At 42.2% G+C, this 13,050-nt stretch overlaps 1 protein-coding gene across 1 annotated transcript; it reads right to left on the bottom strand.

The window, feature by feature from the left end:
• Positions 1 to 8,867: 8,867 nt before the first annotated feature.
• On the bottom strand, positions 8,868 to 13,050 carry LOC113061611 (membrane protein FAM174B-like). The gene is made up of 3 exons (XM_026230884.1): positions 12,326 to 13,050; positions 10,220 to 10,351; positions 8,868 to 9,354 (listed from the first exon to the last, which is right to left on the bottom strand). The coding sequence occupies exons 1-3, from the start codon at positions 12,583 to 12,585 to the stop codon at positions 9,351 to 9,353; spliced, it is 396 nt and encodes a 131-aa protein (XP_026086669.1). The 5' UTR covers positions 12,586 to 13,050; the 3' UTR covers positions 8,868 to 9,350.

Here is a 13,050-nt window from a genome sequence, read left to right as displayed (position 1 = left end):
AAAATAGTTAAAGTAATATTGTAAAATACTACTACTATTTCAATTAATTGTTTTATTTTAATATATGTTCAAATGTAATTTTTTTTACAAGATTTTTTAAATATAATGTTCAAAAGAACAGCATTTAATTAAAATAAATATTTTGTAACAATATAAGTTTTTATTCTCACTTTTGATCAATTTCAAAATGTCAGGGCGATGCAGAAATGATATCCTATCATAACAATGAAAAACAACAACCTTTCAGAGTTACTTCATTGGTTAGGAAGTATATGGTGTATATGTATATATACACACACAAGGCATGTGGTGTGTTTTTAAAATATTTACATTAATTTCAATGTGAACTTGTTTAAGATGTAAGGGAAAAACATTTTTATTCAATGATTATAAATAGATCTATTGAAAATATATCTTTAAAATAGACACTATACAGTATGTTTGCCCCCCTCCATCAAGAAAAAAATAATAATTCCAAAAAATAGCTGAGTGACAAATTGCATTACATTTGCTTTGAGGTCCAATAAAAGGACGATTACCTAGAAGTTGTTTGCTAGAGGTTTTCTGGAGGCAGTTAATCAAAATTAGAGAAATGTAAAATATATTTCTGCATAAACATCAGTCCACTGAGGAGCTCCACTAGTGTTTTGAACCTTGTGATCTGTCGTGTTTTTAACATGGAGCATTCGCTGCACATGTTGCTCTTATGTCTCCAGTTAAGTTAAAAATAGTTCATTATCTCACCGCAGACGTCAGCAGGCCATCACTCATGCACTACATGCATTTATCTTTTAAAAAAGAAGAAGAAAAAGAAACCCAATTACGCCACAACTGACTGCAGGTCACAGCTTTGACGATGTTCAGAAGAGATGCCCATGTTTCCTGCTTTTAGGATGTGTTGATGATTACCAAAGTGTCTGGTTTTTGAGGAGAAAGGGGGATTCTTTTGTTTCTGTTATTACTGAATGACCTGTGCTGTGTAGTTAGGGACCCTTAACTTCACACCCAGAATAGCCCAGTTGTTGGTGGAGATGAGAGCAGCTTTGTCTTCATTGCATGGTAAAACTGGAATGGGTTGTGTAGAATCCTTGTTGTTCTTTCGGTCTCATTGCATATTTTAAGCTCGATGCTGGGTCTCTCAACTAAGGCAAGTCACAAGAAAATCATAAGTGTTATTTTTAAAGGAATAGTTCACCCAAAAATTAAAACAAATTTACTCACCCTCATACAATTCAAGATGTAGATGAGTTTGTTTGTTCAGAACAGATTTGAAGGAATTTAACATTACGTCCCTTGCCCACCAATGGATCCTGTGCAGTGAATGGGTGCCGTCAGAACAAGAGTCCAAACAGTTGATAAAAACAACACAATAATCCACAAGTGATCCGTATTTTGGCCCCAAGCAATGGCTTAATTACTTCACAAGACATAAATTGATGAACTGCAGTCGTGTGGATTATGTTTTTATAAGCTGTTTGAACTCTTATTCTACCAGCACCCATTCACTGCAAATGACCCATTTGGTGAACAAATGATGTAATCCTAAATTTCTTCAAATCTGCTCCAATTAAGAAACAAACTCATCTACATCTTAGATGGCCTCTGGGCAAGAACATTTGCAGCAAATTTTCATTTTTAGGTAAACAAAACCTTTAACGAAGTGTTTTAGACTTTAAATTAAAAAAAAAAGAGAGAAACTGGAACAGAGAAGAGCGGTGATGCCACAAAAAGAATCCAATCTGGGAAAAATGAAAGCCTATATTTTCTTAGAAATATGTGGCGTGATGTCTTGACAGGAAAATTTCTAGAAATGTGGTGTGTTTTAAGGCTTGTGGGTGACCAACGGGTGAGTAGCCGTAGCCACAGAATGACTCAGCTTAAAAGTTTTTTTAAAAGACATTGGCACAGGAAAAGATTGATTTTTAAAAGCCCTTTTATGTCAGGCAAAAAGAGAATTTACAATATCTTTTGTGGTGCTTAAGAAGTTATTTTAGATGGGAACAGCCACAAAGGATTGAAGGCTCATTGAACACCAAAGTTCCACATAAAACTTCAAATTAATTTTTAAAGCTAGAACTGTTTTGTGGAACAAAATAAGTTGGCCTTCTGCAAGTAATGAAGTGACATGCATCCATGTGATGTAGTGAACCTTACTCTTTCAAACTCTCAGTAAGAAACTCTCTACAAAAACACATTGTTATAACTCAGACAGCTATCAACATGGATACATTTTAAGTGCACTTCACTGTGCAGTTACAAATTAATACTTTAAACATACATATCAGTAGCTTTTGACAGAGTACCAACCCACCAATAAAGCACCCCCAATTTTGAAACTTGCCATATGTATCTATTTGTCTTTTTTTTCTTTTTTGAGTTAGCCTAAACATTATGTGCTACAGCTTAAGCTTGACTAAAACTCAACTAAAGGTAAATAGACGAATGGAAAATGTGTTTGCCTTGTATGTTATTCTGTTCTTGAGCCATAACTGGTTAACAAGATTGTGGCAGATCTTAGACATGCCCATCGCACATTTAAGCTCAAACCCGGTTTTAAACACCACATTTGACAAACCATACTTGGATTTAATCTTTTGGATTAAGATTTGTATTTATTTCATTAATCAAGAACCCCAAAATAAGTACGTTTATGATTTGGTACGCTTCAAAAACAATATTTTACAGTTAGCACAGACATCAACAAGTTTTCTATGGAGAGAAAGATGGCTGTTGATATACACTTTTTTCCAGTGTTCAGACTAGCAAACGTTATACAAAACCAGGAAAAAGTTAAAGCATGTATTTTAAGACATGTTCAATTATTGCTCACTCTTATTGGTCCTTAGATGCTGGGCATTAGTCCTTCTCATTAACATTAAGTAGGAGTATCAAGATTATTAGCATTCATATTTGTCACATCCACACAAGGAGAGGAGAAGACGGGTAAGTACTTTCGTGAAGCTTTATTAACATAGGATTTCAACAGAGCAGGTAAGTGTGGTCACAGACGGTGAATCTTCAAGCACTGATCAATAGGTGAGTTCAAGCACAAAGCTAGGCCTGACAACAAAGAGTCACTTCCCTTAATCGCTGTAACTGAATCTCCACAGAGTCACAATACGGTCCACAAGAAGCAGGCAGAAGATCCACAAAGAGCGTCCATGTAAGCTTGATTCCAGCCGGTGAGTGAATGAGTGAGGTGAGTATTTAAAGGTGTGGTGATTGCTGGTGCAGGTGCAGGTAATCAGTATTCAGGTGACGGTTCACGTGAGCGGTGCATGGGAGATTGAGTGGATGGTGACTGGCAATGGTGACTGGGGCTAAGGGAACGAGCTGAGGGTGTGACACTACCCCCCGCCCCACGGGTGACTCCAGGCATCCTAGAGCGGCGACGGGGACGACCACGACCTCTGGGAGCCGGGCGGTCCGGGTGTTGTCGGTGGAAATCTTCGAGGAGAGCCGGATCCAGGATGTCATTGCGTGGTATCCACGACCTCTCCTCGGGACCGAACCCCTCCCAATCTATGAGGTATTCCAGGTGGCCGTTCCGCCGCCGGGAGTCGAGGATCTCTTGGACCTGGTAGATGTTGTCTCCGAGGATTTCGGGTTGGTCTGGAGGGGGAGGCGGTTCTGGTTCTGTGGAGGAAGGAGAAACTGGATCAGTGTGACGTTTTAGCAGTGAGACGTGAAACGTGGGTGAGATCCGGTAGTGTGGTGGTAGGTCCAGGCGGTAGGTGACGGGATTTATCTGAGAATGGATGGTGAACGGCCCTATGTAGCGGGGACTCAGCTTTTTGCAGGGCAGTCGGAGGCGGATATCCCGAGTGGAGAGCCAAACCTTGTCTCCAGGTAGATAGACGGGATTAGGCGATCTGCGTCGGTTAGCGGTCTCTGTATGCCTCCGAACTGCCCGCTGGAGATGGACGTGAGCTGAGTCCCACACCCTCTCGCTCTCCTGGAACCAGTGATCTACCGCGGGCACTTCAGAGACTTCTCCTGACCAGGGAAACAGCGGTGGTTGATAGCCTAAAACACATTGAAAAGGGGTTAAGCCTGTAGTGGTTTGGCGAAGGGAGTTTTGGGCATACTCAGCCCACGGCAGATACTGGCTCCAGGTATCCTGGTGTTGGGAGCAGTAAGTACGGAGGTACCGTGAGATCTCTTGAATCTTCCGCTCGGTCTGGCCGTTGGTCTGAGGGTGATATCCAGAAGATAAACTGACGGATGTTCCGAGGAGTTGGAAGAACGCTCGCCAGACCCTGGAGACAAACTGAGGTCCTCTGTCCGAGACAATGTCCTCTGGAGTGCCATAATTCCGGAACACGTTGGTGAAGAGGGCTTCTGCGGTCTCGAACTCTGTGGGAAGACCCTTTAATGGGATTAGTTTGCAGAATTTAGAAAAACGATCAACAACAACTAGAATGGTAGTGTACCCCCTTGAGGGGGGAAGGTCAGTGGCGAAATCCACCCCTAGATGGGTCCAGGGTCGGCGAGGAATGGGTAGTGGTTGTAATTTACCCACGGGAAGTTGACGAGGTGTGGTGGTAACGGCGCAGACCGAGCATCCGAGGATGTACCGGGTAACGTCACGAACCATGTTAGGCCACCAGTACTTCTGCTGGATGAGCGAGAGGGTTCGCCTGCTGCCAGGGTGTCCTGAGCCAGGTGACGTGTGCGTACTTTCCAGTAGGGGGAGTCGCTGGTTGGTGGGCACGTACATTAGACCCGTGGGTACCTCCGGAGGTGCAGGCTCCTCGAGGGTGGCGGCTCGAATTTCCTCGTCGATCTGCCAGAGGATAGGCGCGAGGAAAACGGAGGGTGGTAGAATTGAATCAGGCTTGTTGGTGTCTGGATCTGGTGAGTACATACGGGACAGAGCATCTGCTTTAGTGTTCTTGTGACCGGGTTGATACGTGATCTGGAAATTAAAGCGAGCAAAGAAGAGTGACCACCGAGCCTGACGAGCATTGAGTCTTTTGGCATTCTGCAGATATTGGAGATTTTTGTGGTCGGTGACAACAGTGAATGGGAACTGAGCTCCCTCTAGCCAGTGCCGCCACTCCTCAAGGGCAAGTTTAATGGCCAACAACTCACGGTCTCCGATTCCATAATTGCATTCGGCAGGAGAGAGTTTTTTAGAGAAGTACGCACACGGATGGAGTGAGCAAGGTTCACCAGACCTTTGAGACAACACGGCTCCAATGCCGTGATTGGCCGCATCAACCTCTACGACGAACGGCTTGGACGGGTCAGGATGTCGAAGAATGGGTGCCGAGGTGAAGAGGTGTTTAAGATGGCTGAAGGCCTCTCGAGCTTGGGGTGTCCAGCGCAGCCGGCGTTGACCTCCTTTTAGAAGGGATGTTAGAGGGGCCGAGTGCAGGCTGTAGTTCTTGATAAAGCGCCGATAGAAATTGGCAAAGCCAAGGAAACGCTGGAGTTCTTTCACCGTTGTGGGCTCCGCCCAGTTGGCCACAGCATCTACCTTGGCTGACTCCATCTGAACTCCCTCCGCAGAGATCACGTATCCGAGGAAGGAGACGGTAGTGCAGTGGAACTCACACTTCTCAGCTTTTAGGTAGAGGTGGTGGTCTCGGAGTCGTTGTAAGACGTGGTGGACATGAGTTTGGTGTTCTTCTATGTTCCGGGAGTAGATCAGGATATCGTCTATGTAGACAATGACGAATTGGTGGAGATAATCACGGAATATTTCGTTCATGAAACTCTGGAAGATGGATGGACTGTTAGCAAGCCCATAGGGCATGACCTGATATTCGTAGTGCCCGGCAGGAGTGATGAAAGCAGTCTTCCACTCGTCTCCCTCTCGGATACGGATCAGATTGTAGGCACTGCGGAGGTCGAGTTTGGTGAACACCTTGGCTTCACGCAGTTCCTCCAGAGCCGCCGGAACGAGTGGTAATGGGTAGGCGAACTTGACGGTGGCGTCATTTAGCACTCGATAGTCGATGCATGGTCGAAGTCCGCCATCCTTTTTGGGGACGAAGAAGAAACTGGACGCAGCTGGAGATGTGGACGGTCTGATGAACCCCTGATCGAGAGCCTCCTGGATGTATTCCTCCATCGCCACCTGCTCAGGACGGGAGAGTGGATATATTTTCCCATGTGGTAGCTTGGCACCTGGCAGCAGGTCGATACAACAGTCCCAGGGCCGATGTGGTGGTAATCGGGTGGCTTGTTCCTTGCTGAACACATCGGAGTAGGAGGAGTAAAGGGCAGGTCTTCCTATGGAGGTGGAGTGCAATTGAAGGTGCGGTGGCTCGGACTGTGAACTCTGGATTGGTGAACGGTGAATGTGACTCTGGCATCCCGGATCCCATGCCTGGATCTCCCCTGTGCTCCAGTTGATTTGTGGGTTATGTTGGACCAGCCACGGCCTACCCAGGACGACGTCCACGGTAGCGCGAGGAAGTACGAGGAGGGCCAGTTGTTCCCGGTGTCCGTGGGGCAGAACGAGTTCCAGCTCGTGTGTCCTTCTAGTTATTTTGCCTCCCCCTAACGGTGATCCTTGGATGGTAGTGATACGGTAGGTGGTCTCATTCTGGGTGATGGGTATACGGTGCTTGGTTACGAAGTGAGATGAGATGAAGTTGCTTGCGGCTCCGGAATCCACCAGGACATGGATGGAAAGATTACGTGAGTTAATTGTTATCAGGGCTTCGATATGAGGTATGTGAGATACAGATGGGGTAATGGAAACTGTACTCACCATTGGGCGAGGCGGACGGACTGGGCAGGCGTGGATCAGGTGAGTGGCCTCGCCACAGTATAAACACAGCCGCTGCTGGATGCGGCGTCTCCGTTCAGAAGCATCTAGGCGGTAGGAGTCGGTGATCATGGGCTCCTCCTGGTTTCGTTGAGGCGAGGGCGTTCTGGCTGATGGAGAGATGGTATATGAAGCCGGGGAGGCACAAGCCGAGAGGTGCTGAGCAACATTTATAGTTTTTCTGATGAATGTCTCGAGATTGACATTATCGTCGTAAATGACCATTTGCTTTCTGATCTGGGGCTTTAAACCTTTACGGTATGCAGCTAGCAGGGCAGTTTGGTTCCAACCACTGGTGGCGGCTAATGTCCGGAAACGGAGAGTGTAGTCGTGAATTTCCGTGGCTCCCTGGCGGAGATTTAAGAGTTCATCATGGGTTGAAAGAGGAGTTAGAGCCATCCCGAACACTTCCTGGAGGTGAGTGGCGAAGACATCGAATGAGGATAGAACCGGACTCTGGGAGTTCCAAAGAGCCTCCGCCCATTGTAGCGCTCGTCCGGTGAGGAGAGAGATCACAAAGGCGACTTTGGTGGCATCATTGGGGAATTTACTGATATTCGCGTTGACGAACAGTGAGCACTGCAGTATAAACCCACTGCAGCCACTCGGTTCACCCGCATAGCACGCGGGACGTGCAAGGGGCGTGCTGTTGGTGGTGGTAGCACTAGTTTCGGTGGGTGGTGAAACTGACTGTAATACTTGGCGGAGAGCAGTCACCATTTCTGTGAACGGGTCCGAAGCCGCTCCCTGAGCAGCAGCGTTAACATCCATGGGAGATATGTAGTTCTGTTTTCGGGGCTGGAATCCTGTCACATCCACACAAGGAGAGGAGAAGACGGGTAAGTACTTTCGTGAAGCTTTATTAACATAGGATTTCAACAGAGCAGGTAAGTGAGGTCACAGACGGTGAATCTTCAAGCACTGATCAATAGGTGAGTTCAAGCACAAAGCTAGGCCTGACAACAAAGAGTCACTTCCCTTAATCGCTGTAACTGAATCTCCACAGAGTCACAATACGGTCCACAAGAAGCAGGCAGAAGATCCACAAAGAGCGTCCATGTAAGCTTGATTCCAGCCGGTGAGTGAATGAGTGAGGTGAGTATTTAAAGGTGTGGTGATTGCTGGTGCAGGTGCAGGTAATCAGTATTCAGGTGACGGTTCACGTGAGCGGTGCATGGGAGATTGAGTGGATGGTGACTGGCAATGGTGACTGGGGCTAAGGGAACGAGCTGAGGGTGTGACAATATTATTAACATATTGACTGTTTATTAAGATGTAAAGACAACATATTCTGCATGACCATATTCGACTTCCCTAATTCTACCCAATACCTAAACTTAACTACCTTACTAAATATTAATAAGCAGCAAATTAAGAGTTTCTTGAAGCATAAGTCATACTTAATAGTTTGTTAATAGTGAGAACTGGACCCATGATACAATATATAGCTGTAGCTTTAAGATATTTCAAAGATACTCTTCCAGTGCTGCTCTAAATCTGGGAAATATAATTGAATATGTCTGATATGATAACGGCTTTGTGTTTAAACCCTTCATGATGTGTGGCACTGCAGTTTTCCACTGCCAAAACCAGTTAATTCATAAAGGACGTGTGCACAAATCCCCAACCTCAGAAAGCAGCAATATGCCAACAATAATCTCTCAACTCCACATACATCCTCTCTCACACATACATTCAACCCTTATACAGTAAATATGCACAATTAGTGGTTCGTAAATTAATCAATCTCAAAATATAGGGATTTCATACAGTATATACAGACAATAGTATATAATAAAGATAGTTTCAGTATTGGAGCATAAATATCCATTTAACATTGTCAATAGTCAGATTAAAAAACAAATTTAAAATCTCTGTCCATCACAAATATAAAACTATTCTTTTGATTTGAAACTTTGAGCTGATTCAATCACAGCAAAACTCACTTGACGTAAAGCAATGTGACTGATTTAACATTTGAGCTCCCTAACACTTTTAATAATTGTCTGGAATTATTAAAAACCAAAATACATATTGATATTATGATTGCAAAAAAAAAAAAAAAAATTATATATATATATATATATATATATATATATAACTTAAAATAGCTTCAGTGTGATATACTGTAACAGAAACGTTCAAGATGTCTAATACATTCAAAGGCAATATTGAATATATTATGCTGAATTACAGATTTCTACCAAACAAGTGGAATGTTTTTGGGCAAATATATTAAAAGTTGTGCATTTATTAAAGCAATAACTAATTTGTGGAGGACTTATTTTAGTGTCTCCCTTCTTTGGAGTAAATTTGTTTTTACTATTTTCTTAATCTTGGATTACCTTTCTGTGCTTTCAACAGAAAACTTTAATAAACCATCAGATTTCATGGTTTGGAATCCCATAACACATTAATACATCAATACATGTAAAAAGTCTTGTTCCACTGAGGTTTCAAGCAAATCCGCAGGTGCAAGGAGCACAATTCCTGTATAGATGTGTTCACACAGAGGTATTCGGGGGGTTAAAGGAGATCTTCAACAAAGACTCTGAGCGCAGAATGTAATTCACCTATGAAAAAGCAAAGAATTTAAATAAGAGGGTTAAGTAAACAAACAAACAAAAAAAATACATCAGGTTTGCAGTTGTCAAACTGGTCTAAACTGGTTTGCGTCACTATCAAACAACTACATTGCCAATAAAAAGCTTATAAACGGAGCCATGCCCAGCAAAAAGGAAGCAGTTTCTCTGTCAAAGAACAATTGGACGGAAGGGAAAAGTCAAGTCTTGACGCTAACTTGCCTTCCAAATAACAACTATTTCCATTGTGACCTGTGAGGTCCCACACCAAGAACATTCATAGTAGATAGACAAAACATCAACAACTAAAGTCTATGCCAAAAACCAAACATTTCAGACAGGAAGATAGCACATAAACACTCTTCCTCAGTGTAAAATGTTGAAATATGCATTGAGTGCTTAGGAAGTCATTTTCCATTAATATTTTATTCTACTGAGATGAAAGTCCTTAGACATTTCAGTCTTTGTTCTATTTAGAACCACTTCCTTCTCATTCCCACTATGCTGCTACTCTGTTTGTTTACTGAAATATTTAAATGTGGTATAAACTGGAGAAAATATGTATCTGCACTGCACAGATTACATTTATTTCCAACCATCGGGGAAGAAACTGAATCTTGTTTCCTGTGAAGATTGAAGGTATTTAACATGCAGACTTGGAAACAAACTAGTTTACTACATGCCACTAGTTTAGGCATTAGTCCCCCTCTCTTTATATTGTTTTTAAAATGCCCATTTTAAATAGCACTGGAACACCTCTATGAACAAAAATAACTAAGAGGACACAAGTTCATAGAAAACATCTTATTTCACGTCACTGCACATAAAGCATGCTGTGGTAAAGCAGGCTACTCACCTGTACTTGACATCGAACAGGCTCGAGTCGTCTTCTTCGTAATATTCTTCATTTAAAGGCGTCATCTCAACACGCTTGGTGGGAGTTGTGATGATGTCATACTTGCGCATTTTTCTGATCTTCTTTGTCGATCTGTTCAAACCAGAGACAGAGAGGACAGGTGAGTGAGGTTGTGACCCGTATGTTCAATAGTGTATGAGAGTTTTCCAGTTAGTCTAGTAATGGGAAATTCTTATTTCGATTCGGATTCATCCAATTTATTCTGATTCCTTAATTAATGGATTGAAAAAGCCAACTTACTGATCTACTATTTAATCTTATTATTATTCTTCTGAGCCCAAATTGAAACACTATCTCCTTCTAGAGCTTTCAAGATAGAACCACCAAACTCAGGTCAGACCTTTAGACTGGTCTGTCTCGGGTTGCTATATCCTTATTGATCCGGCTTACGTTTTTCATAAACCAGACTACCAAAACCACCTAAGTGGTTTAGGCCACTGGTCTTAGCTGGTTTTTACTGAATCAACTGGTTTTATCTGGTTTTAGCCGGATTAGCATAAAAACATGTTAACAACATACTAGTAACTTGGTAATCAGACTAGAAACATGCTTTTAACATTGTTTTAAAGTCATTTTGGCCACGGCCACGCTGGTCTTTGCTGGTTTCTATGATTAGCTGGTTTTAGCTATGACCACTGGTTTTAGCTGGATAAGCATAAAACATGTTAACAACATGCTAGTTACTTTGCTAATTATGCCAATAACATGCTAGTCACTTGCTAGTCATGCTAGCAACATCCTAGTCACTTGTTAAACATGTTAACAACATGCAAGTCACTTGTTAATCATGCTAATGACATGCTAGTCACTTGCTAGTTGTGCTAACAAAATGCTACCAACATGCTAATCACTTGAAAATCATGCTAACAACATGCTAGACACTTTGCTTTATATGCTATCAACATGCAAGTCACTTGCTAATCATGTTAACAACATCCCAGTCACTTGGTAAACATGCTAACAACAGGCTAGTAACTTTGCTATTCATGCTAATGACATGCTAGTCACTTGTTAGTTGTGTTAACAACATGCTAGAGACCTGCTAGTCACTTGCCAATCATGCTGGAAACGTGCTAATGGCATGCTAGTCACTTGCTATTCATGCTAAAAACATGCTAGTGACAAGCTAGTCACGTTCTTATCATGCAGGAAACATGCTAGAAACATGCTAATCATGCAAATGAAATGCTAGTCACTTGCTTGTCATGATACCAACATGCTAGTGAAATGATAACCATGCTGGAAACATCTTAACGACATGATAGTAACTTTGTGATCATGCTAGCGACATACTATTCACTTGCTAATCATGCTAGTATAAAATGTCGTCTATTTATCTATCTGACTATTTATTATCTATTTATTTTTCTGATAGGTTATATTGCCTTCAAAACTTTCAAACTACTTTAAATTATTTAAAACTGAAAACCCTCAAACTTTAAGCTTTTAAAACTACTTCAAACCTTCTGCCTAGGCTTTTTCAAGCCAACTTAAAGTTTAACCACAAACTTTACTATCTAGTTGTTCTATTAATGATACAAAGAAATGTTCATTCACTTCCCTTCACAGTCTGTTTCCAAGTTGGTTCATTTTAAAACTGATCTAATAAATAACAATATAAAATAATTCCGTCAAAAGTTCTGTTAGTGACAGACTTTTCACTGAATTTTTTAGAAATGACAATAACTGATTCTTTCTAGCCTTTATTATCATGTCATTCATTTAACGTTATAGTTTATAAAACACCACTTCAACAAAACTCCTAAGGCTATTTAATTACATCCAGTGGGATAACGAGTAAACGCTAACAGAGAATCTAGAATGTTCCGAAATTAACGAATTGTAGGCTATATTACAGCCTATATATATATATTAGAAGAACAGTGACACTAAACTGCACAGATATTTAAGTCGAAAATTACAATGTTTTAAATTATGGGAAAGGTGCCATTTTCTTGGAAACAACAAAAACAGAATATCAGCAAAGTACTCATATCAACAAAATACTAAGCCATTCAAATATAGGACAAATTATGTTTGGCCCACCTGAATAGTTTTATGACGAGGCACGTGATTAGCAAGGTTGTTAATACAAATATGACAATCGAAATACTTTTGATGGTAGGAAGATCCCTTAAAATGGTAGAAATTCGAGATCCAGCCGCTGCATCTGTTGCATTATCTGATGGGTTTTCTTCTTGAGGCGGTAATGTTGAACTGAGCTGCGTCGCTGAGGATGGATGTGACTCTCCGTTCACCTCATGCGCAATGACAATGAGAGCAATGGCCAAAGTATATAGCCACATGTTGTTACCCTATTTAAACTGTTTGCTTAATGTCTTGGATATTGAAAAGAATTAATATATAGAAGGTCTACAAACTCGAAATATGAACAACAGCTGGCTGACGAATGGTGTTTGGAAATGATGCGCTGACATGTCAAATATCCCACGGTTCCCACCGTCGCTCGTCAAACATGTCCTCGCGAACTATCTGTCTTCCAGCTCGAGCGCTCCGTTTCGTTTGTTGGTTTGCACTCGCACGCAGCTCGGCCCGTTATCCAGGATGTTTTCTCTGGAATGTGTGTCGCCAGGAGGAAATGTGGGCTTTCCAAACCCGGAAGAGCTCCAGGAGGACTCCAGACTGACGAGGAACCAATGCGCGTCAGTGCTGGCCACAAACCTGCAGTGATGGAAGAAGAGCGCATGTTGATCGTTGGGTTAATTGGCGAAATATTGCATTGTTCCACGAGAGTAGACTACACATCAAAC

The sequence above is a fragment of the Carassius auratus genome, chromosome 43 (assembly GCF_003368295.1).
Source record: "Carassius auratus strain Wakin chromosome 43, ASM336829v1, whole genome shotgun sequence".
NCBI classification, from domain to species: Eukaryota; Metazoa; Chordata; class Actinopteri; order Cypriniformes; family Cyprinidae; genus Carassius; species Carassius auratus.
The sequence above is the reverse complement of the archived record's forward strand: the minus strand, read 5'-3'. Positions and strand labels throughout refer to the sequence as shown.